The sequence below is a fragment of the Brachionichthys hirsutus genome, unplaced genomic scaffold (assembly GCF_040956055.1).
Source record: "Brachionichthys hirsutus isolate HB-005 unplaced genomic scaffold, CSIRO-AGI_Bhir_v1 contig_180, whole genome shotgun sequence".
Lineage (NCBI taxonomy): Eukaryota > Metazoa > Chordata > Actinopteri > Lophiiformes > Brachionichthyidae > Brachionichthys > Brachionichthys hirsutus.
In genome coordinates, this window is record NW_027180417.1 from 159,949 (window position 1) to 186,343 (window position 26,395).

Consider the following 26,395-nt stretch of genomic DNA (forward strand, 5'->3'; position numbering starts at 1 on the left):
CCCACACTGCAAATTGCAAATAAAGAAATGTGTTTGTGCATGTCTGACTGTGTGTGTGTGTGTGTGTGTATTTGATAGGTGTGTATTAAAATGTGTCTGTAAGTGTACACCCAAGAAATGGCTCTGCTCCTAGTTTATCTCATTGTTCAAACAGTACTGCTTTAATTAGGACAGGCCTGTCTATCCACTTGTTTACGTATGTGCGTGTGTGTGAGTGTGTGTTTGTATGTTTAGGTGCACGCACGAGTGTGTTTGCGTGTGTGTGCATGCACATCTAGAAATCATCAGTGGTGTCTAAATGTGTGTGCATGTTACCATAGTGGCCCCGTGTGGAGGACTCAAGAATAACGTATTCTAAAGTCTTGATTACACACGCACACACACGCACTTACACACCTACACACACACACGCACACACGCACACACACGCACTTACACACCTACACACACACACACACACACGCACACACATTCCAATGACACGGTGTTATATTTGGAGGCCCAATTCTAGCTATTCCATTTTGAAAGCAGACCGTGTGTGTGTGTGTGCGCGTCTTTTTGTGACTGAAGTCTCAGTTTGTATGATTTGTCCAAGTTTTCCAATAATTATGTTGATTAAAAATGTGAAAATGAAAATGAAATGAAAGTCAGAAGAAAGATCTCACAGCAGAATGATCAGTGAGAATATCAAAATGATTCTGATCTGTCTCGTCTCATTCTAACAGACACACACTCTTCTCGTTGTTCTCCTTCTGTCCTCGGCGGGCTTACAGTGCCTGCTGAGCTGAATCATTTCCATGCATCGTACGTCTTGCACGCTAATATTCACGCTTTGAGACAGAGACATGATGAGATTCATCCCCCCACGCCCGAAAAAATATCAGCACCAGTGATAGAACTTACACACAAACAAACGCCCCTCCTGGTGTAGTTCATTCCCCTTCATTCAATCGCTCAACTCATTCTCAACTTGCTAGCAGGCTTGACTAGACCTGTCTCATACAGCCCAGAGTACTGTAGATACATCAGCAGAAAACAACAGCAAGCTCACTGCCTCACTTTTCAGTCTCATTATTACATTTCTCTCCCACAATCCATCTCTTATTCTCGCTCTCTCAGAGAGAATGAATAAACAGGCTCAGCAAAGTGTAATCTCTTTCTTTTATTAGCTACAGCAAATACAGGAACAATGAATGTTGCCCTCATTCTCCTCCCCCCCCCCCCCCTTCTTTCCTATCCATCTGCTCCTCTCCTCTCATCAGCCTTAATGAATCACAGATTTCATCTGCACTGCCAGCACTAGTTGCAGCACTTTAAACATGAACTTCTCGTGCGGTATGTGTGTCACAGCTGTTGAGTGTGGATCAGGAGGACCGTATTCATTCTATTTTATATGCCGTAAGTATGAATGTTTATACAGTATATTTTTAAAACCTGATCACTAATAAGAACTTGGTGAGTGGTAGCGGTGAACAGTGTGAAAAGCCTGGTTCCAGGCTCTGGTTTCAGTGGTGACTCACTGCCAGCTGAACTTCAGTGCTTCCAGCGTCTCACCATGGTGATGTGATATTTCTGCATTTTGATTTCTTTTTATTTGTACAGCCCTTTTGTACAAAAAGGCTTTTTGCACATCCTCATTCGGTGCCTGTGTAAACATGCTCTTTGTGAAAGTTTCATTTCTCAAGGAAAAGCAAAAGCTGCGTAGCAGAATCATCCGTCACGCCGTTCGAGCCGTGATGCCAAACTCTTGTTTTGTTTTGTGCATCATACTGGTAGCTATCTTTTTGTTGCTAACGCATGCTTTAAGAAAATAGTTCCAATGGGTAAAGGTTCTAAACAGATGGCTCCATGATGGTGACAAACAATGTCCTCTACTGTCTATATGGTGTTTTATATGTTTATTGCAGCCAGATATGATTTTAGGGATAATTTCCACACAGGGCTGTCCTTCCAAACTAAAGGATTTATTGCGCTGCTTCACTTACATTCCAATATGCAATAGTTTAAATCAAATAAAAACACAAGTCACTCTTTATCCAACAACAGTTCATCACATTTCAGCTTTATTCAGTTCAGGTCATTTTTAATTAAAACAAATTGCACTTATGTGATATGAGTAAAATCTATAATAAAATTCATTAATCTCAGATTTAAGCTCACTTTTTTTTTTTTTTATGTGATCATTCCGTCTTCCGTCACATTTTAATTTAGTACCAGGTGTATTTCCTTCATTTCATTTAATTAGTTAAATATTGTCCAGATTGAGGATACCATTATAATCTTATCTCATATTATGTTGTCTACCAGTGCGTCAATATATTTATTCCTGATTTGTAACTGTCATGCTTTCTACTTCTTTCTCATGGGAGTTGGACTCTTCACCCCTCTACCTGCCGCTTTGGGAGGGGCGGAGCTAGGAGCAGAGGAGGCGGGACTTGAGGCAGGTTGGGTCTTTGGCTGAGGGAGCTCAATGGGGAGTTTGGGAGGGATGATTGTTTTAGGGGTTAAAGTCGGCTTCGCCTCAGGGATTTTTTCTCCATGACGGTACACACTGACCTGGAGAGAAAGAGAGATGCGGTTCAATGTGAAACATGCAATTAATTTTACCATTAGTGTCTACTCTTCTTTCAAACACAACACAAAAATGTAAATATGATCATTTAAAAAAAAAAAGTGAGATAAATAGGTTGGGACGAAAACCATCAAATCAGGTTTGAACAAATCTCATAACGACAATTATCAGCCTTGTAACGCTAAATTGTGTCAAATAGATTTCTCAGATGAGTAAATCCTGTCCTTTGTAGAGCAACAAAAATACTTACCACTATATCCACTGACTCCCCTCCATATTTGTTCTGGACAATCATGGTATATCTGCCAGAATCCTCCATGGAAACACCTTTGATCGTCAGACTGGCAAACTTGCCTTGGTCCAGAGAGACCACGTACTGAAATATGCAATCAAAGGTTAGGAAAGCAACAGGCACGATATGACGTTTTGCCTCATTTAGCATTTAAACTGTCGGTTTTATTTGATGTATCATTTATCCAGAGCAGCAGCATGAACTCTGATTAACACCTCAATTTAGCAAAAGCTGCACTCTGCAAGTAGGATTTTATAAACACAAACACTAATGATTTATTCCAATTTATGCGGTTCCACTGAACCCCGCTGGCTCAACGGAAACAGGGTAGAAATAAATGCCAATGAGACATATTACATTTGAGACTTCTTGCTACCCGACAACTATTGATGCTTTAAGTCTGTACTGATATACTGTACTTCAAACAGTCAACACTACATAGAAGACAATCTGATTTATAGTTTGCAAATTGTGTGCCAGGGAGCACACAATATTTTTCTGTCCTTCTTTCATACCTGCCCACTCACTGGACATTTGTACATTTCTATGGAGTGGCACTCAAAGCAAGCTGTATCTGTGAAATAATGAAGGCGTGATGGATTAAAAATCCAATAAATGAAAGATGAAATATGAAGATATTTTCTTACAGGTATATCATATAAGCTGTAAATGGTAAATGGTAAATGGACTGCACTTATATAGCGCTTTTTCCACTGCTTCGCGGTGCTCAAAGCGCTTTACATTAGGCCCCACGTTCACCCATTCACACACGCATTCACACTCCAGTGGGCGACTGCTGCCATGCAGGGTGCTGCCAGACCCACTGGGAGCAATTTGGGGTTCAGTGTCTTGCCCAAGGACACTTCGACACGCAGACCGTCACAGCTGGGATGAAAGCTGTAGGATAGCTAATGTGCAGACGTCTATTTGTGAGCAATTTCTCCTTTGTTAGGGGCATGTATGTATATAAAACAGCATTTGCTATTGTTGCAGTGATAATAGCAGTGGTACTCTGAGCGGAGGGATTTCAACATTTGTGCCAACTTGTGCCTTTATAGCTTATAGTAGTACTTATTTCTTTACTGAGTTTCAGGGCACTATTTCCTTTACCTTTGCCTAGTTTTATTTATGTTCCTGTTAGTATTCTCAGTTGCATCTTGTGTCTGTGCAGCGTTGGCACACTCCAGAGGTTTGGAAACTGCATCAACGGGGATGTCAGGTGCTATTTTCCACAGATTGTTTGCAGGTAAGGAAATCAATCGAGAAGGAGGGTAAAGTCAACACATACCCCCCGGCAATGGCATTTCCCTAACTCAATTCTTCAGAACTGCTAGGAGCTGCAGGATGCCAGAGCCTCAACTGGCCGGGGAAAGACTATAGAACGTGTTGAATGGCAAGTCGGTCAATGAGTTATGAGCGGTGCATTTGGTGTTAACTGATCCAAGAGCCTCCTGGCATGCGGATTTAGCCTCAGTGCGTTGATCCCTGCGGTGGTTATGGTGGTAGTGGGGGGGGGGCTTTTGTTTCTACATGTGTGATCTTCATAGAGTCTGCCAGCGATGAGCCCCAACTTAAATCCCATTAAATACATGTGGGATTGCTTTTAGTGGGAACATGTCCTTCAGAGTCAGTCGCCGCCATCCCACAGGATGACCTCATCTGGAGGTTGTGCCAATCCATGGGGAGGACGATTACTGTTGTAAACTATGCTAATGCAGGACTCACTAGACTAGAGCCATAGCTTTTGAAGATACAACAAATCCGTTTGTCCACTACTAATTCCACAGTGTCTTGGTAAAAGCCAGTAAAAGCAGAACCTCCTTTGTGGAGGTAATATTATTGAAAGTCCAAAAACTAAACTGTAATATAAATAATATTATATAATAATAATAAAACTGTAATCACACTTTTTCTTGTACAGTCATTGCATTTTGAAAATATATAAAGATTGTGCAAAATATTCAGACAAAGCGCCCTGGAAGAGTGCAAATAAAATAATATAAATAATTAATGTCCAGCAGACATTTTTTAAGTACCGGTACAGAAACCTCAATAAGGCCATCACTAATCATGAGAAAGGAAGGAAAGTTTGGCTAACAAAGAAAAAGCATTTACCTGATCATCAGGTTCCACATCGGCTCCGTTCTTCAGCCACGATACTTGAGGTTTGGGATCTCCGCACACTGTACATGTTAAACTCAGGGTCTGAGGGTGGAACAAAAAGTGGCCTTTTCATCAGATGTGCCGCTTCATACGGACAGCAATCACTCAGGCACACACTTAGACACTTGCCTTCTTTTCCATAATGGTGACGACATCAGGCAGCCCCCCCACGACTTTACCACGGTCTGAAACAGAACGACAAAAGTTCATATTATCATATTATTCCTCTTTTTTTTTAAACTGAGAAAGAAGTTCTTCTCCTTTGTCAACTGTAAAACAGCGAAACACTTTTTGAGGCAATGCCACTCTTTATTAAATTAGCGTTATTAAACTATGAAACAGCAGAATGAAAGGGTGAACTCACTCTTTTCAGCATAGGCCTCAGCCCTGTAACAAACACAGACAAATTCAAGCTGTTTCTCTCACACTTCTATACTGTGATATAGAATCTATACAATAACCTAAACTTTACCTCTCAGTATTCATTGTCTTTAAAAATAACAAGTAGTTCTACTTCTTGGTGATATCTTAGCAGATCTCATTATATTGTAATGTTACTTTGGGATTGATATTGCCTTGTAATAACTGAGTGAAGACTGTCAGATCAGCACGAGAGGAGCGGAGGTCAGCCCCAGGGCCAGATGGCTGAGGGAAACGTGCTCTCCGCTCGCCGTGCCGATGCTTAATCGAAAGGCCAACAGGGTGTCACTTGGTCCAATATGCGTGTAAAATCTTGTGTTTAAATAGCACTCTTTGAATGTTAATTAGAAATGGGATTTGGAGCATTTCCGCTCTGCATGCACCGCATACTATTTAGTAAGTCGATTGATTTTTCTAAACAGGTTGAAAAAGCCAGTGTGTGGGGGTGCTGCTGTAGCCAAAGAGCCCGAAAGCATTTCTGTAGATATTGCAGATATTGTTTGGTTTGTTTTTTTGTTTTTTTATCTCATTTTTCTGGATTATATCAGACAGCGAGGCACTGGATCTGTGTACTGTATGTATTCATAAATAGATATAAAGCTCTATTTTCTTAAGCAGTGACAAAAAAAACATACATCAAGAGAGCTTCAGTTTTTGCAAGTGCAGGAGTAAAACATCAGTGAAGTGAACAGGCTGGCTTGCCTGGGCTCCTATATTTAGTCCATGTATTCTGTCTATTGTAATCTATTATATTTTAGTAATCATATAACTAGCAAAGCACTCAGAGAGCCCTCATTATTGGATTTACATCATCCACATGGTGATCTGGATCATCATCAAAAGGTTCTAAATTGTTCTTGGTATCTTTATACACCAACCACGAGAAGGAAAAGTGAATAGGAGTCGATTTGTTAACTGATTTTTGAGTCCATGAATTGAGTTTTCTCAGTGTTAAAATGTTGTATTTTTTTCTGACCTCATTCTGAATCTAATCCAGATGAAATTCGGTGGAGAGATAGAGACCCCCACCCTACGTGACTATGACAAATTCCATAAACAACCGAGATATTGAAGAACTAATTTTGAAGCTCCATTGACTGCAATGTTAATGAAAATTTCAAAGTGAATCCAGGATCTCTTGTGGATCATGACCAAAATGTAACCATCTCTTCCTGGTAACATTCCCAAAGTTTCCTTTTTCTAACAGACAGACAGACCAACGCAGGAAAAAACATAACCTCCTCCGCGGAGGTAATTGGCTTTCTGGATTTGTAATATTCCAGTTTACCCAGAGCCCCTCACAAAAAAATGACCTTTATCACCTTTATTTATGATAAATAATGTGCATTGACTTTTACTTAAAGCCTTGATATAGAGCAGCTTAAAGTATCGTGGGCACGTTACACATTAATGTGAAATAGGAGATGTTAAAATGGCACGGATGAGTTAGGACACATAAATGAAACAAGTGTGGTTCTTACTTGAGTTTCTGGAACTCTGCAAAGGCTTTCTCGTACACTGTAAAAGATAACGACATTTGGGAATGCCGTTCACAACACCTGATATATTCTCTGCATGAATCCCTTTTGTATCTCTGAGTGTTTTTTGTACTATCAATGAAAAGAGCGAGTGACAAAAGAGCAAATGAGAGAGATCTACTGACCATCACCACTGAGGTCCAGCGTGCGTTTATGTGAGTTTTCAGCGTTGGTGATCACGATGGAGTACATTCCTTTATCCTTCTCACATGGCTCGATCACCTATGAATCAATAAAAAAAAAAAAACATTCATTTGGACTTTAAAAACCTTCTAACAAAAAAAATCAATTAAATGTCTTTTCAATTGTGGGATGATGTTTTTATTCATCGTCTGCCCTCGATGCGATGGTGTTCAGTTCATCTGAACGGAGCTAACCCCCCCCCCCCCGGTATTGCCTCTACAGAGCCACTCTGATGGCTTTAATGCAACATTGATGAGCAACAGGAGCTGCTTTGACATCACAAAATGACTCTTCTGCGATCCACTTAAAAGGCATGTACTGCTCGACATGCACTGAAGTTATACCTCCATTGTTGCCATAGAGGGGGTTCCTCCAATCGTAAACTTGTCACCGTGGGAGAGTTTAGTTTCACTGAGGAGAAGAAAGGAGAGGATTGTTTAGTGTATGTGTGTGGGATGGTGGAGTCGGAGGTAATGGAAAATCATGTTTACAGGCCTGCCTAATGTTACTCACTGGGATTCCAATTTCTCTCTTTTGCTATCTGTCGTTCTCTCACACACGCTCAAAGGAAAGCAAGGGAGAGGCTAGAAATCTCGCACTGGCAACTTTCTTTCTTCTTCTTTCTCTTATTTTTTGTCTCTTTCTTTATTTCTCCCAATTTTCTTGCTTTGCATCCACATTTTATAATCTATAATCTATTTTATGAATATTTTCTCTAAATAGAAAAAGACAGGCATGTGATTTTTCCTTTTTGTGTGTGTATTTATTGTCGCAATAGGGGCAATTTTTCTGCAGTCACCAGGATAATGAACACAATTTTCAACAGCCATCTCAAGTTTTATTTTGTGGCTTATTGTTTTTGCTCCTCTCTGTGGTTTAACTGGAGAGAAAAGCAAAATAATAAATTTGTGGTTAGCATGTTTATAGGCTGACTTGAAAGAATTCCCTTATTTCTACTAAAACCCCCTGCTGTGACTACAAAAACTGGAGTTATTGTTGTCATTATTTTCTTCCTCTCGGTAGTTCTTTGGTGGCTTTGCAGTATATAGTAGTATTAGTGGTGCGTTCATTCCTTACCCACGATACCAACAGATGTTCATCTCTGAGGTGTAATACTTCATGTGGCATTGCAGCTGAATGCCTGTTGCAGTGCAGTTAATCACCAGTTCTGCTGCACTGGCTCCTAGAGGAGTTGATAGCAGGTGACAGAGGTTATGGAGGCCATATTTGAAATTAGAATCACACATTCTACATGTTTTTCCATTTGCTGCTGGATAACCTGGCTTCTCTATGCAGGGAGGAAAAACAGGATGCACAGATCATATTGAATCACATGTTCATCTGCAACCATTTCTCTATGAATAGAGTCGTTGCCTTTATGGAGCTTGGACTGCGGGAATGCAGAAATAAAACAGAGTGCTGGAGCATTCAATAAAGAGCAAACAGCAAAGGCTAAAACATGTTTTAAAGCCCATATACCCAAAGCAGTTATATTCTGCACTATAACTGTGTAGGACTAGGCTCACTGCACATTCCAAGTGTACAACTGTGTCATCCACCTGGTCACATCACCATGGTTTCCCATTATCACAGTAATGAATCCTCTTCTCCTGTGCAACCACTGCTGTAACCGTAGCTGCAGAGCTGTCAAGAAACTGTCTCTGAGGATAGGAGTAAGACGCTCCTCCACATTGTCACTGTGACAGCGCAGAGAAATCTTAAAGCGATTTCACCACACGATGCATGATGGCCAAATGCTTCCAGCATGACAACTTCTGCCACATGCTGATAAATGTGCGTGTGTGTGTGTGTGTGTGTGTGTGCGCGCGCGCGCGCGTGCGTGCGTGCGTGCGTGTGCGTGTCAGATACCCACCAGCCAATTGGCTGATCTTGTTGATGGCGTCATCAAACACTAGAAGACAAGCAGAGAATCACGGGGATCAGAGAAAGAGCCAAAAGAATGGAGAGTCGCAATGCTGCCCTCTAGTGGCTTCATACAAATCAGAATTAAACTTTCTAATCTTAAACCTCCACATGTCCACATATGTTGTTAGTCTTGGATTTAATTTAGAAGTGCAACTGCAACATTATTAGAAATTATTAGAAATGCATAAAGTGCATTTTAGACAAACCATCCCAGCATCCTATCAATCAATCAATCAATCAATTGGCCAAATTACAATATATTTGAATACAGTTTGCTTGAATTATAAGTCTTAAATACAGAGTAGATAAAACAGTCATGATCAGTTATCAAAATGCATAGCAATAAGGGTGAAGGACGACAGAGCTGCAGTTGAAGTTTTGTTTTACTCAAACTTTGAGACATTAATTTTCTCATGATTAAACGCCGCCGGCAGGTGAGCAAGCTGTCACATGGCAAAAAAGCGCTATCACACTGAAGGAAACAACAACAAAAACAAGGTTGGGATTAGAAGATGTATTAATCTGTGAGAAATATTAAATCCATAACCTACTGTATACTGCATTTACCTTTTCCAGCGATGTCAATTTGACTCATATCTTTTCCTCTGTCATCACTGATGGTGGCTTTATAAACCCCTGAGGTCTTGAGTGAAAACTGGAGCAGAAAAAATCTTAATATAATATCTACATCCTGGTATTTACTGTTTAATCATGCTTCAAAATGTTCATTGTTCTGTGCTTCATTTTACGCAGTTTCGTTTTCCATTCAGGAGATCAACAATAATGACGGGAATATTACCAGTTTAATTGGCAGTTTACAGACGCCTGATCCGAGGTCAGGCTTCACATCAGGGATGATCTCTGTATCTTCTTTATACCAGTGGAACGCTGATTCTTTCTTCAAGTTAGCAACCTATGAAATAAAATCAGCCCAGTTATCATTCATAATATTAATTATCACTGAAGTCATTTATCAGTCCTGGGTTTTAATCTAAATTTCACCAGATCCTTTAGAGATGCTGCAGATAAATCAACAATATGAATGGAGCCAATTCCTTCAAAATGATCTGAAAATAATCATCACAATATTACCCATTTAATTTAATGCATATGTTTGTTGTGTTTGTGCAGTATTTACAGTATTACACATATTAGGGTCAAACAGATGTCAGAGTCAGTTTGTCTTGAGGGATGGACTTGATCCTTCATCGCTAACAAAAGGAAGCCAAACAGTGTAATTGCGGTCGTTTTGACCTCATCATTATGTAGCAGTGTTGCATTCTGCAGTCAGCTGCCGTGAAATTGGTAATGAGATATCTGAACAACAGCCTCCAATTTGTTTAAGAGTGTAAATATTCAATAATGATGGCGCTTGGCTGAGTTTACCTTGCAGATCAAAGTGACAGAGCAGTCCTCTCCCACCTGAAGTGACAGGAACTCGCTGAAGTGGGGGCCTGTTGTGGACAAAGGCAGGAAGAGGGATACTTAAAATCTTATTTCTGGACCTTAATTGCATCAGCTCTGGCAGCTGTTTTGTGCTTTAACAAATTCCCATTTTCATGCATATACTGTCACTCTTCCACAAACATCTAGGTGTTGGTCCTTGAACTTTAAGGTTCAACTTCACTGACACACATTTTCCTCTTTCCTGCACACTCACTGATGAGATTACTTGTCTACTAGCTAATGCAGCCGTGCACTCGTCTCAGGCCATGGCGGGCGACACTCTCACCAGCTTGAAAGTGGATGATGTCTGTTTCTTACCCTCCTTGACCCTGATGTACTCTCTCCTCTGGTAGTCAGCCTCAGCCAACGCCGCCTTGAACGCTGTGTACATACAGATGCACATAAATAGAGGATAATTAAAAGATCAAAGTGTTGCCACTCTATAGATCCTCTCGGTGGATTAGCTCACTGATGGTCCCCCAAATGAGAGCAGAATCAAAAAAAAGTTTAAAGAAAAATATTGACCAGCAAGCCTCAATCTCTCTAAATGCATCATCATTTTTGTGACGCAGTCTCTTTTGCTACAGTTATGCTCCAGCTTTGGTACGTGTGTCTCACAGGGCTGATGTTTACTAAGACAGAGAAGCTGCTCGGAGTGAGAGATCTGGCATCTCTCACCATCTCCAATCAGGACCAGGGAACTCTGGGCTTTGCCTCCTCCATCTGTGATCTGGCAAGTAAATGTCCCCTCGTTCTCCTCGGTGAAATGGTCCATGATGAACTCGATGATACCTGTGGAGACGTCATGACCCATCTTGTTGGGCTGCGGAAAAATAGGCGGCGCGATTGTTGTCAAAAGGCTATGATGCTTTCAAAGATATGTTTTGTGAATATGGATTCTTTTTTTAAGGCTTTAATGTGGCAGCAAGTCATTTTCCATGCCTTCAACTACACTGCACTTACACTAGCTCCAGACAGTTCCTTGTTGTTTGCAAAGAATGTGTAGGTAACTTTGGTGGAGATTTCCTCAGCCTGCAGCCAGAATCTCATTCTACCTCTCTCCAAAATCTTGTAGTCCAACTCGGATTTCAGCGGGATGACTAGAAGAGACCAGAGAACGTTACAGTTGCAAAAACATCGCTGCAGTCTTTCACTCATAAGTAATTCAAACTGTTAAGTAAGAGAGGAGGGGAGACAATGAGAAGCGGGAGAATAACAGATGAATAATGGCGAGGCAGGTGATGCAAAGGCAGGTAAGACTGTTACGGATAGATAAATATCAGAAAGAGAAATTGACTCCAAAAAGAATTAAGAAATCTGAAATGTTCAAAGTGAAGTCAGAACAAAGAAAAATTGAGAAGTGTGCATGAGACAGATTAAAGATGCAGCAGAGGAAAACGTCTTAGAGAAGAGAGATTAAAAGGGACAAGAGGACAGATTATGAGAGATGGAGAAAGTCAGCCAAGGGGCGCCTACTTGGATGTCTGATGTCATAGCTGAGTTCCAGCATCTTCGCCAGCTCTGAAATGTGAAGAGACAACGTATGTATTTAGTGCAGCCATGGGTACAAAGAAGTAACTGAAATACATGTTACAAAATGTGCACAGTGGTTTAATTGAGCAGTTTGAGTGGGTGATTCAAGCAGTCACTACTGTAGTTGGTTGTAATAGGATGAGGCAGGCACTTAGATAGCTGAAGAGAGGGTGATACATCATGGCTGAGTGTTTTTAAAGCCTGCGTCGGTGCCCAAAGGCCCACTCGAAAACAGTGCTGAGCTAGTTTATTAAATGTGATAAAAGAGAAACACAAATAACCTGGACACTAGGAGATTAGAAATTATTGTAAATAAAAAAATTGTAGGCCAAATGGGGAGCAATCAGTGCAAGGAACGCTGAATAACATATTACAGCACAGAAGCATAGAGGTGCAATAGCAGGAAAGAAAATATTGTGAAACTTTTTTCAAGAAAGCCATTTGCCAAGATGACAAGTTGCCTGCACTGCACCTCAGTCCATCCATACATAAATTGCTTTTGAATTTCAGTCGAGAAATGTACAGATGTTTACATTTTCATGTGGAAAACATAGAATATATTTGCAAGTACTTTTTTCTTTTTTTTAACAGATAAAATTGAATTTAATGTGTAAATGCTAACAAGGCATTGAAGATGATGATGGTAACAATCCATATGACATAATTTCATCAGGAGTAAACTGTCTCTGGATAGGAATCAGCTTTGAAATGGAAAGGTTTAGCTACGCTCCAGAACAACATTTTCACAGTTATGTGTGAAATCCTACCTTCAGGTGAAATCGAGTAGCTGGATGACACCCCATCCGTGTTAGTGACAGAAGCAGAATACGTCCCAAAGTCCTCTTTGTCTGCATTCTTAAAGATCATCTTAGAACTAGGATGCAGACGCAGGCAGCAGATTACATTTGAGATGTCAAATGAATGCAATTTCTGACACAATACAACTGTCCATATGTGGACATGTGTGTGTTAAGTAGTCTTACTGGCTGCCTTCGGTCTTGATCTCTATTTCTTTGGAGAAATCTGTGATTTCTTTATAGTTTTTCTTCCAGATGAACTGAGAGCCCTCGTTCGTTTGGCAGGATTCAAACGACAGGACAATGTCACCTGACTTCTCATCCACAGCACAGGACATCTCGTGGGAGCCTAGAATATACAAAAGACAATGACGCACACAAGCACCAATAAAATGATCATTATTTAAACATTTCAGCCTCCATAAAACACACTGCGGGAATATTGTCCACAGAGTTTTGCATATTCATTAAATTTATTTTACCATACGATAAAAAGTATAGTTAACACAAATATGATAATGTCCTACTGTGTACAAAGCAATCACTAAATATCACCTGCCACAGCCTTTGCCATCACAGGGTCAGAGGGCATTGAGGCCATACCCACTCCTGCAGCGTTGGCCCCGCGCACTCGGAACACGTAATCGGTGCCCATCTCCAGGCCTGTTACCTGCAAAACAGGGCATATCTGACCTCCAGTAGCTTATTCAGCAGATGCGACAGTGATAGCTGGTGTAAATCTTAAAATAAGCTGATAAAACCAAAATCATGCAATTAAATATATTATTATGCATACTTTATGCAATGCAGTAACTGTTATTTGCCCACTAGGTGTCAGTATTACACTGTTTGATGTAAGCGTATCGCTGAACAGAACTCCATCCCTTTGAGCAGAGAGATGAACGGTGATATATAGAATCACAAGTGTCCTGTTTTCCACTATAGTATTTTATACAGCAAATTGGATTTCTTGTCTTGGTTGACCAACGTTGTTTCCATGTTCAAGGTAGAGAACTTCAAGTACCTCGGGTCAACAGTGCAGAGTGATGGAGAATGTGTAAAGGAAGTAAAGAATCGTCTGCATGCAGGCTGGAACGGGTGGAGGAAAGTATCAGGTGTGCTCTGTGATAGAGTGTCAGCGAGGATGAAGGGAAAGGTCTACAAGACAGTGGTGAGGACAGCCATGATGGACGGCTTAGAGACAGTAGTGAGGTGTCCATGATGGACAGGAGGCGGAGCTCGAAGTGGAGGAGATGAAGATGCTGAGGTTCTCCTTGGGAGTGACCAGGTTGGATCAAATTAGAAATGAGACAATAAGAGGGCCAGTGAAGGTTAGACGTTTTGGGGACAAGGTCAGAGAGACCAGACTTCGATGGTTTGGACATGTCCAGAGGAGAGACAGGGACTATATCAGTAGAAGGATGCTGAGGATGGAACTGCCAGGGAACAGGGCTAAAGGACGACCCAGGAGAAGATACATGGACGTAGTGAGGGAGGACATGAGAGTGGCTGGTGTTGGGGAGGACGATGCAAAGGACAGGGTGAAGTGGAGAACATTGATTTGCCATGGCGGCCCCTCACGGGACAAGCCGAAAGTACCGCAGTAGTCTTGGTTGACTGATAGAAACAAACCTAATTACATAATGTTTAATTGCATAAAGGTTTAACACACGTCACAACTGAGAAGATGTTCACACCTTCAGGAATCGGTGACTGACAGCTGTCTGATTGGATGTCGTCCATTCAGAGGTGCCTTCCTTTGCATACTCAACATGGTAGCCTGTGACTGGTCCAGAACCAGTATAGACAGGCTTTTGCCACTGAATCACTGCTGAGTTATCTCTCACTTCAGTGAAAGTTAAGTCGTAGGCTGGGCCTAAAGGAGACACGGGAGTCAGTAGACGCATTTGTACATTTATTCTCGGTGTGTTTTGGGCGATGCAATGAGCCTGGCAAACACAAACTCAGGTGTTTTAGGTGTGATGTTGATTTCAGAGTCAGTCGCGAGGAAGACCCTTACTAACCAGGCTCCGGCGTAGTCCACGCCTCACAGGTGAAGTCAGCTGAAGGGTTGGAAGCTGGTCCAAGTCCAGCCAAGTTGGCTGCGTACACCTGGAACTGATACACTTCTCCCTCTGTCAAGCCCTCCACCTGTCAACGGAAACGTTACTATGGTTACAAGCATGTCAACGAACCAGGCAAGCCAAACTCCAACAGGCGCTGATGTACAAAATGATGAGCATGAAATAGCGGATAGAATCAGAGCTGAGATATCAGCGAGCAATTCAATTAACTGTTTTTTACTTATGTCCAGATTTGCTTTAATTTATTTTTAACATCAGACCTCATCATACCTTAAAAAGTCTTTCTGTGAGTGGTGGGATATGAACCTCCCTCCACATGGCTGTTCCACTGCGTCTTTTGTCCACATAATATTCCTTGATTGTGGCTCCTCCAGAGTGGAGAGGCTTGTTCCAGTTCAGAACCATTGAATGGCCATCACAGCTCAACAAAGAGATGTTGTAAGGAGCAGATGGAGTGGCTGAAAAAGCGATACTTTAATTAAAGTTTATAAATTCATTAAAGTTTATAAATGCACCATCAGAATAATGATCATTTGCACATAATCCTCATTTGTTGTCGCAGCCATTAATACGAATGACCTTGCATTTAATACTGACTGAGGGCAGCCTTCACAGTGAGAGGTGCGGACTCCTGGGATTCATCGCTCAGACCCAGCTCATTAATAGCCTGGACGCGGAACACGTAGGTTTCTCCTTTGGTCAGACCACTGACCACAAATCTGTAGGAAAAAAACGACCAGAAGTGTTCAAAGAACCAAAGAAAGACACATTTCTGAGAGATGAAGCAGTTTTTTTTTTTTTGGCTTGAAAACACACTTGGTGCTCCTGTGAGGTTTGTGATTGGCTGAGGTCCAGTTCTTTGAATCCTTCACACATTGGTCAATGTAGTAGCCAATCAGATCGTTTGGTTCCTTTGGAGGAGCCCATTGGATAAGAACGGAGGTATCCGTTTCCCTGGTAGCAATCACCTGCCCGGGAGCAGATGGCACACCTGAAGACAAAAAATGTATCTTAAGTCATATGATAAGAGATCACAAGAACGGCAGCAGCTTCAGCGTAGCGCCACGAGGACATGGAAACAGACCTTTGAGTTTCTGAGTCTCGATAGGTCCAGTCGGCTCTGACGGCTCGCTGTTTCCATACATGTTGGCAGAAACAACTCGGAACTGATACTGTTTACCCTCTGCCAGGTCAAAGACGGCATAACGGGGAGATCGAATGGGGACCTGGGTGTTAACGCGTTGCCACGCGCCACTATCTGCCAGACACTGTGGGGAGAGAGACAGGTTGTTACTTCAGACACACACATCATGATGTTGGGCTGAAATGCCTGAAAGATATTTGCACAAAACCATTTTGAATTCCTCAGAATAAAAGATGAAATGGTCATTTTGTCTATTTCATCTAATATCTAGCTATATTAGCTTTGATGAGGCTTCTATGTAATCACAATTGTTGAAGCGTAAAGAAAAGCATTCGTTTTCAGTTACTTTTCCAAACCTCTGATTATTTCATTTCCAGTGAGTGAAAAAAGTTCCACATACGTTCAAACTATGTCAGGGTGCTTCCGAGCACACGTTCCACATCCTAGTTGCATTTACAGTGTGACGTCCAAAGCGCCATTAGTGACAGAATGGCATTGTTTGTTACCTTTTCTATGTAGTACCGCATGGGAACCTTGCTGGAATATACCGGAGCGTTCCAGCTCAGGACAACGTAAGTCCTGTCTGTCTCTGAGGCACGGATTCCTGACGCCTGACCCGGAGGCTTTCCTACAGCTGCACAGAAAAGCATACGCACGCCGTTGTTAGGCAACTATTGTTCCCTCTTTGTGTGTTATAATTTGCTTTATAAATAATACATACAATAATCTATCTGAATATATATTAACTTGAGAGCGAAATCTCACCTTCCACTTCATCGTGGTAGGACACAACATCCAGAGTTCCCCCAAGTTTTTTAGCTGCAGGAAAAAGCATAAAGATGTATTTTCTTTTATGTCCATGTCCAAATGATTATTTAGATACTGATGCAAAAATAAATAAATACAAAATATGGCATAAGCTAAGTGACCAATATGCTATTATAACATCCTGTTAAACCCACCGTGGAGCTTCTCAAACTCGGTGGCATCCAGCGCAGCAATGGGATCAGACATGCGGGACGCCTTGCTGATTCCGTGGGAGTTGACCGCTCTGACTCTGAAGTAGTAGGAGTGTCCCTCGAACAGCCCAGAAACGGGGTACTTACAGATCTTTATGGGGTGATCATTACATTGGGTCCAGTTTTCAGTTCCAACCTCGCATCTGCAAAATGATAATCGGAAGTGACGAGGGAAAGGAAATTCAGCAAAGTTTGTGAAAGCAGCACAACATCGGACTTTTGACTCATTTGTTTATTTATTTATGATATTTTAATGGGTTATATGGTTTTCATGATTGATATTAGCATCTACATTAAGTTACAGTGAACTGTTTAGTGTGAAGTAGTCGTGGCATGCCCATTATGATGATGACCCAGTGTGGAGAGGGAACTGAATGGAGTTAATCGGTTCGTCTTTTTGTTGGTCAGTTTATCTGTTTATAGTGTGTGTGTGTGTGTGTGTGGGAGGGGGGGGGGGGGGGTTAAATTATCAGTAACTCCTACTTGTCCACAAAGTATCCCAGAATGGGTCCCTCTGTGGTTGTATTTGGGGGCTTCCAAGACACAATGACGTAATCTCTGTTGGCGTCATGGATCTTGATGTCCATAGGTGCACCCGGTGCATTGGGGACTGGGGGTGGACCGTCTAAACAAGAAGAGAAGCAGTGAAGTGTTGCCATTATTATGGGCTTTGCTGTAGGGGCAGGATTTGACATCGCAGTCGGGTGTTTGCGTTAGACTGATCCTCCCTCTCACCTTCTGCCACGCCTTACCTGAGACAGACACAAAAGCACTGTGGTCCGCAGCGCCTCCTTTAGTGACCATACGTAGGGTGTAGAGGCCTTCGTCATCTTTGTAGAGCTTAGGAAGAGTCAGGGTGGTGACGCCTCGGCCAGTTTCAATCTTCACCCATTTAGAATCACACAGGCGAGTGTCTGGAAATGAGACGGGATCCCGGAGTCAGCGCTTTCCTACATAATTCCTGTATAAATCTTCTGAATGGCTGCATGCGTTTATGAATTATACATGAGGTGTGACTGCCTATAACTGCTTGTAATTTACTTTAACACCACAAGGCACCTTTATGTAATGTCTACCGACACACACACACATATTAAACGACCCATGAATTGGGGGGGTATATCATTTATGTCCTTTTAAGTACTTTCAATATAATTAGTCATCAATAAAGAAATAGTATCCGTGACATATTACCACTTTTCCACTGCTGTGCCTCGAGCTGCGTGTCAGCTGGATTGGATCTGGTAGTCACCGTGGCAAGCAGTGTACATTACCAGCCATTATACTGTAATTACTTTGTGATAAAATAGCGCTTAATGACAATTACCGTCTCTGTACCACTGTGCTTCAGGCTGCAGGTTGGCCAGGTTGGGGCTCAGGGTCATGGTGGCAGACAGCGTAGCAGATTGTCCCTCTGTAGCAAACACCGGTCCAAACTTCTCCACAAACGTAATGTTAATTTTAGTGTAATGAATCTCGGGAAGCATCGCGGCTGAGAGGTTGGGGAAAAATGGAGAAAGAAGCGATTTAGAGATGAGAGGATTGGTGTGCAGCTGGGAATTGATGGACATTGGAATTTCCCCTTGCGGGACAAATAAAGGAATATATCTTATCTTATATTTAGGATGCTCACCTGTGAAAGGCAACCATGAATATGGACATGACTCCTCCTCCTGCTTGTACCCTTCATTTAAAAGAAATGTGCACCACAATTAGCCATTATTAGAAATAATAAGAAGGTTACTTTTTCCACGAAATGCTGCTATCATATAAGGAAAACAAATTGGTGAACATGCAGAAAGATAAGCTAAATATGCAATTAGTCATTTTCTTAATGCCCAACTTTTGACATTTCTACACTTTCACAGAAACTAGAGGCAAAATGTTCTATTAAAACTTGTCCATGGACTTACTCTTGACCACGACAGTGGCCTGACTGGAAGCCTGTCCGTGGTTATTACGAGCCACAGCAGTGTACTGGGCGGTATCATCAGTTGAGCATCTATGAATACACATTAAAACACAAGATTAGTCATCTTAAATAAAGCTGTTAGGCGTCTCAGACTCTTGTATGTGGATTAAAATCATATAAATGTGTGATTAAAATCAATGGTACCGCACTCTTCATCACGCGTGACTCTTAATGAAGATGTACTATAAATAACACCGAAGGTTTCTACACACTTGAGTACATATTTGGGATTTAATCACTGCACAACCACAAGAATCAATCTTCTGGACAGACAAAGTAATTTTTGGACAAGATCATTATATATTAGACATGAAATGGTGGCGGTCCTTTTCAGCTGGAATTGGTTGATATTGTAGGACCATAAAATCTCCATATTTACATATTCACGACTTGAAGAGCAGCTTAAAATGTTGAATCTTTATACGTTTTACCCCTCTCCCTCACAATGCTTCAGCTTTTGAGCCCATGTGGAGTGCGCTGGCTGCTGCAGTCACATGGCGGCCGCGTTGATGTTAAAGTAACTATGTGAAAAAGAACACATTTCGATCAGGCGTATTTGCTGTGGGATATTCAGTATGTGTGTCTGTGAGCAACAGACGGGAGCCACAGGGAACTGGATCCAAGGAAAGAGTGATGACTGAAGGAGAATTCTGCAGTATCGCGTAGCACTGAGGTCAGCAGCCCAACAGCTGAGCGTCCCATGACTGGAGAAGGACAGGATATGGCGTCCATATCTGCAATAACACAGCCTACCTGCGATCACTGTCAGTCAGCTGACCGTGATGTCATTGCTCCAACATGCATTGTTACTCTGGAGGAACTGATGAGACACATTTCTTTGATTGAGCTTTTTTTTTAAGGTACTAGGGGTGAGGGGATCGCCTGAGCTGTACAGAATAATTATAGATAGACAGGAACGGGGGGGAAAGAGAGCAAGAGAGAGAGAGGGGAAGCCAAACAGTAAAAGGAGTTGGGGTGGAATGAACATCTGCCACATCTGAGGACCTAAAAATGGGGAGCGCTTCCTGGTGAGCTGCTGGGAGGGTCCACAAGACCTATTTTCTGTTTGTCAAAGACATGTTTGATTTTAGACTGTTTGGAAGGTGCTTTAAAACTTGTTTTGAAAATTGCTGTAAGCAATGGGAATTATTACCGTAATAGTATTGATAGTTGTATTAACATACTCGTTATATAGATTCTTATAAAAAATATAGATATTTAGCAGTGCCTCATGAATCACAGGGACAGACTGAAAGCAAATCCCATTGTATTAACCATTATGTGCCTCTTATATTTGAAATCTTTTAACAGGTACATTTGCATATGTGTGTTTGGTTTTTTTTACTATACCTTGGGATTTCCAGAGAATGGACTCCACCTTTAGATTGAACCAGGTAATTTCCAGAAGACACATCCAAGATCACATCATCTTTATACCTTCATTGGAAATAAAATACAATTACATGTAGAACCGTAAGAGATTTTACTTTTGTTTGTGTGGCACATCATCACATCATCTAAAATGTGTACTACCATATTGACCATATTGCATCTTTAAAAAAAAAGAGAGACGGATATGATTAAAAACTCTCTTCTCAAAAACAGTCAAAAATAAAGCCTCCTTAATGCATGTTTGTAATGCATTTTAGTATTACATTATCATTTCAAGATTTCAGTTGTCACTCACCATTTTACGACAGGCATGGGAAAGCCATCGACTGTGCAGAAGAGTCTGACTGGCGTGTGTTCGAACACGGTGTGAGATCTGAGTCTCGCGAGGAACTGAGGTCCCCTGATCATAGGCCCCTCGTACACATATTTATCCAACTTTTGTGTCTTTACCTAAAAACAAATGCAGGAATATCAATGAAGATCATAAAGACACTTTTTACTCCCACCCATACAATCACCTAATTTAAATGTATTGGCATCAACATGTGCACTTGTAAATCTATGCAGATCAAGAGCCATTGTATCACTATACAATGGCTAAAGAAAAACACTAAAGTCACTCTGGATAGAATCCTCATTTCTTACCATTTCCTGAATGCGAATGTGTGCCCTGTGCTCGTATCGTTCCTCCATGGCCTCGGAGCTAAAGACGGAACACTGAATTAATTTCACTGATGTGTTCAAGAAATAAAAAAGTGTTGTTCAGGCTCAGAGAGTGAATTATGCAATGTTGAAACATGAATCTACACAATATACATGGAGTACAGCATGTAGCTTATGGTACAAACATTTCAGCTTAAACAGTATCATCAAGTGCTACAACGTACAAGCAGCACTGATTTCAAAAAAAGAATGTTTTTGTGAAACATCAAAAACATTTCAGTAGAAGATGTAAAGAGAAAAATGTAATACAACCAAATTTCTACGCGTAAACACTGCGGCCTCTGGGGAGGGGCCTTCAGATCACATTTCCCTTCTGAGTGTTAATGTGAAATTAAGGGAAAAAAATCAAGTTTTAAAATGTGACTTTTCAGTCAACTTTTTGGTGTCAGCTGTGAAATGTCGATAATTCATCTGTTATCCTCTCCATTGTGTTGGGAAAGCTTTACTGATTCTCCAAATCCTCCCTACTCCTGAAATCTAGCCCAACCACTGGATGAATACTTAAGACGTTTTACAGTAACGGGTGGAGAGGACATTTTCTTTAATTACTTTGTCTATTATCTAGGGACATAAGATACTCATCAGTCTGATGAATTCATCGTTCAGTTTATTCTGCTTTGGTCAATTTAACCAGCATCCATGTCTTTTTGTACACCAGATGGCAGTATCAGCTACTGATGAAGAGGAGGATAAACAGACGTTCCAGTGTTCCAACACAGAACCAGGAAGTATTAAATGAAACTTTGCGCACTGCACTTCATGCTTTCCTACCCTAGGTTATGAACTTGTTGGAAAAATACAGAGAGAAAAGAAATCATGTATTTATCAGTAATCTTATCTGATCGATCGTGAGACACAGGTAATTATTACCAGTGACCTTCTGTATAGTTCTGGTAGAGATGTGTGACAGAACAGGTAAGCCTGACCTTATACCAACCAGGCCTGAACACAAACTCATCCATGATCACTCTGATCAGGAAGGAGGGATAAACCTTTTGCATGGTGATGCGTGCAATGTTTAGCTTCTGTGTTGGTCGTCTAAGCTTTGAAGGGTTTGTAGCACAGAGGATGTTGTTTTGAATGAGACGGGCTCAATTTGTGTCAGGGAAAGTTATTAAACACGTTTTTTTTCCATTTGCTTTCTTTATTTTATGCATATGTATGTAATAATTTCCTTCATGGACATTAGTGACGGATAAAGATTAGCAACACGCCTCCCTTTTTTCAGGTCTACGTAATTGTAGTGTGCATAGCTGTATTCCCAGAGCTGATTACAGGCCTGTTGCCTGACAGTTAGGGATTCTCAGCAGCACCGATGCTGCCAGCAGTCTGTGACTCCCATCACCGTTGCCCAGTAAAGCCTTCCAGCTCGAAGCTGTCCTCCACTGCTACCAGAAACAGGGGGGGGGGGGGGGGGGGTGACAGTCCTGGAAGTGAAAGTGATCCAGAAAAGCTTGCAGTGACAGATGAAGCAGTTGGATTACAGGGCTCACTTTAAAGACACCAAGGCAGGAAGGGACATCGCTGCAAATTAAAAGAGGAAGCTGGGCCTCTTGTTGCAAATGAACGCCAGGTTTGGGTATGATGATCATTTACCCAACCTGTGGTATTTGTGGGTAAAAGAGCAAGGTCTCCATGCGCTTTGTCACTAGGCAGGAAATGAAACATAGTCAGACATTCAAAGCTTCATATTAAGAGTATGAAATGACAAAGAAGGAAATCTATATATGAGGAGAACCACAGCGGTGGGGAAAAAAGAGTTCATCAAATGTATTTGCTTGTTAGGAAAAAAAAGAACAAGCAAGAATAAGATGTTTAAGTGGTTACACATGAAACACAGCAAGACACTCCACTGAAACCACACCCACAAAAGCACACACATGAATGCTGTGACAAAGTCTACAAGCAATGTTAAAGAGTGTGTTGTTTCTTTTCAACATTTTTAATCAGTCATTTGTCATTAATAGCAACTGATTCCAAATACGTATCTCTGTGTTTTATACGGTACATGTAAAAGAACTGACAATGTGAGTGTAAATCCAGGCTATTTCTGAACCGACTCACTGATTTGGGCTGTCTGTGCGTCACACCCTTGTTAAAACCATGACGTTCACTCACTTGCTTCTGTGAATTGCAAATGGGATTCAGTGTTTAACACAAAGCAGTCACTTAACAGGGACTGAAATAAGATTTGTCCTAAAAATATCCAAAAACAGCTGCTTTGTTCAGCTTTAGATTTCGAAGATGCTTGTGTAACTATTTATAAGCATATCTTTGTGTTTGTTCTTGGTGTTAGTTTAATATTAATCAGGTCAGTTTCAGGTAATGCAGGCTTTTAGAAAAGGTTATTTTTGTTATATTCATCTTAAATAGCTTGATTTGTGATGAAAAAGCTAGTTTAAAAGTTAGTTTAATACTTTAGTTATACAGATCGAATGTATTATTTAACTTATATGTACCTGCTGTATTCTTTAACCACATATTGGCACTGTTTGTGGTGGTATTTGTGGTTGTAATTCCCACGTTTGATCCGCAGTGACATGGCGACACTGTAGCTACTGACCTGTTGGACCACACACACACACACACACACACACTGGCACTGTAACAAAGTACAGTAGAGCCTTGCATACAAGAAAGAATAGCAACAATGTGTCAACAACATTCTGAACACTGAGGCTCCCAGCACTAAATGATTATCAGAGCGTATCCGATTTGTCTCATGAAGACAAAGTTAAAATAAAAAAAGACAGCGATGAATTTTTTGTTAATTATTATCTGGAATATTTCTGATATTTAGAAACAAAGTCTAGAGTTCTATTCTAAGCAACAATATGTTTAAAGAATAACGTAGAACATAATTATTTCGACTACATCACCTCCTGCAAAAATAAAATCCCTCCTGGAATTTGGTCACGCGGATTTGGAAACACTGACACTCAAGCACACCGTGCGCTCCGGGAATGACAAAGTGACATTTCTTTGAGTTCAAGACGACGACAACACAGACAAACATTTAGACGTACATAAACAAAAAGAATGGATGTAGACTATTGTAGGACCAGTAACGTGTACGGACAGTACAGCTGCACCAAGGGGGGCCATCACTTGGACAGCTGCAAAATCACCACACACCATTATGTATTTCTACAGCAGTGGAGACATACATCATAAGCCCTGTGGAGCATAATTAAAATCACCCAAAAGCTCAGAAACCAGGAATAAGGTCAGATGAAACATAAAGCGACTTCCCTCCCCTTTCCCACCCTGAAAGCTACTGAGAAACGCGCTCCACTGGCAAGCACATGAATCCGCACATCTGAGACACTTGCCTCAACGCTAGGGTCACCACGATCACCGGAGACGTGCTTAACTCACTTGCCGTGCCCAAAAAGCCAAAGACATAACATCCAGTCAATCATCGTAATGACGTGAGCCCACTGAACTGTATCCTCTAACCCCCTAAAGTTAATTGCGGCCGTTGAATCCCAAATGAAATCAAATGAATGTCCCGTACAAAGCACCAAATCTGTTCACAGAAAATGATCTGTGGCTTCAGAAACATCTCTCTAATCAAGGATCAGTCAGCCAGCCTTTCTAAATGTGACTCTCCCTGCAGTACCTCTTGTTCCTAGATATACACCGTAAGAAACGTGAAGGACATCATTAGAAAATGATCATCGACACTAAAAAGCCCATTGGTCACTGCAGATAGTTTGTATTGAAGCCCCATGATCTGCCACTCTCTGTCTGTCACACGACACCCGAGCCTCTCTCTCTGTAATAACCACTATTATTCAAAACTCCAAGAATCTAGAAATTGATCCTTAACAGTTGGTGTTTGGGTGTAGGAGCAACATGTCCACTTAAGCAATCCGGTGGAGGTCAAGTCTAACCATTAAGAAATGATGCATTGTAAATACACATAGCATCAGTCTCAGAAACCACCACCAATATATCCAAAGCACGAGCAAACAAATTTACTCCAATTAACTGCCAGTCTTATCAGTTCTGCTTCGGGGCCATGCAACATCTCTTGGTGCCCTAATATGACGTCTGTTTCTCCATCCAACTGATCCCACCTGGAACACTTGGGATTAGTAGGGCGGGGGGGGGGGGGGGGGGGGGGGTCACAAGAGGAGATCAATAAATAAAGAAACTCAATTTGACGTTTTCTTACCCCTTGAGATTTCCTTTGCAGCGACTTTGTCAGCCTGAATCCACAGGGAGACAGCCTAAACCAAGAACCAGGCCAACAAAACCACCACCCATCTCCAACCGACCCCCACCTGCCTCTCCCTGAGGCCTTATTAGGAGAGAGCGCTGCCTATATATAACCGGCATCCTTCAAGACTCAGGGAGACTACAACCAGGCAATTATTCGATTAGCAGTTTGCCCGTGACGGGCTTTTGATGGAGGCCAACCTCCTGTCTTGGACATGTTGTCCCAACAACTGTCATACTACTGCTAATTCTTAATTCAGTGTATTGGAAGGTGGCGCTTTACATTCATAAAGAGCAGCATTCGGTAGATAGGCAGCAATTCTGCAAAAAGGCAGGTCGTAGTGCACGTAGCATTTATATTCATTTCCCATGTTGCAGTGTCAGCATATGAAAAGTTGTTTTACCTGTGCATCTAAATGTTCTGGGTGCACTTTAAACGGTACAGAACTCTCAAAGACTCAGACGCATCTTGAGACAGTGAGAATGCTGAACTTTGGCCAGGTCCTATTTATAAATCTAGCTACAGTTACAGCTAGACTATTCCCGACACGGCATAAATGTGTGAAACTCATTTCACATCTAAGGTGAAATCGTAAGATAGGCCAACATGAAGTCACATTTGAGGGGGGGGGGGGGTAGCATGGGGAGGAGTGTGTAATCTGTGAGTGGTCCAGACTGACAATATAAAAGAAACCTACCAGGAAAAACATAAATAAATAAATAGCAAGCTATAAATTGTCTAAACTTCATGAGCAGAGAAGAGGAGGTACAGTTTGGAAGAAAGAAAAATCACAAGCATGGCTTTTAACAAGAAACACAACTCAGGCAGCTGGTCTTGTGTTGCACCATATAATTTTAGAAAACGTGATATATAATGACTGAGTTTTTAATGTTAAATAATGTTGTAAGTCCTTTGATAAATTTGGCACATGGAATATTGCTGTTGTGTAGGAATGTGCTTGTTGTG

General features: G+C 41.4%; 1 protein-coding gene across 1 annotated transcript; it reads right to left on the minus strand.

Moving 5' to 3' along the window:
- Window positions 1-2,041: 2,041 nt before the first annotated feature.
- On the minus strand, window positions 2,042-23,761 carry LOC137914786 (myomesin-2-like). The gene is made up of 38 exons (XM_068758280.1): window positions 23,664-23,761; window positions 21,127-21,184; window positions 20,777-20,931; window positions 20,440-20,526; window positions 19,031-19,119; window positions 18,751-18,801; window positions 18,445-18,609; window positions 17,870-18,031; window positions 17,601-17,742; window positions 17,061-17,260; window positions 16,864-16,917; window positions 16,605-16,732; window positions 16,039-16,222; window positions 15,771-15,945; window positions 15,552-15,673; window positions 15,225-15,412; window positions 14,895-15,021; window positions 14,568-14,746; window positions 13,426-13,540; window positions 13,057-13,219; window positions 12,841-12,947; window positions 12,017-12,061; window positions 11,504-11,640; window positions 11,219-11,363; window positions 10,859-10,921; window positions 10,481-10,548; window positions 9,894-10,007; window positions 9,662-9,749; window positions 9,042-9,080; window positions 8,246-8,351; window positions 7,513-7,579; window positions 7,111-7,207; window positions 6,929-6,965; window positions 5,392-5,414; window positions 5,157-5,212; window positions 4,980-5,069; window positions 2,823-2,948; window positions 2,042-2,556 (listed from the first exon to the last, which is right to left on the minus strand). The coding sequence occupies exons 1-38, from the start codon at window positions 23,744-23,746 to the stop codon at window positions 2,350-2,352; spliced, it is 4,242 nt and encodes a 1,413-aa protein (XP_068614381.1). The 5' UTR covers window positions 23,747-23,761; the 3' UTR covers window positions 2,042-2,349.
- Between the last annotated feature and the right edge of the window lie 2,634 nt (window positions 23,762-26,395).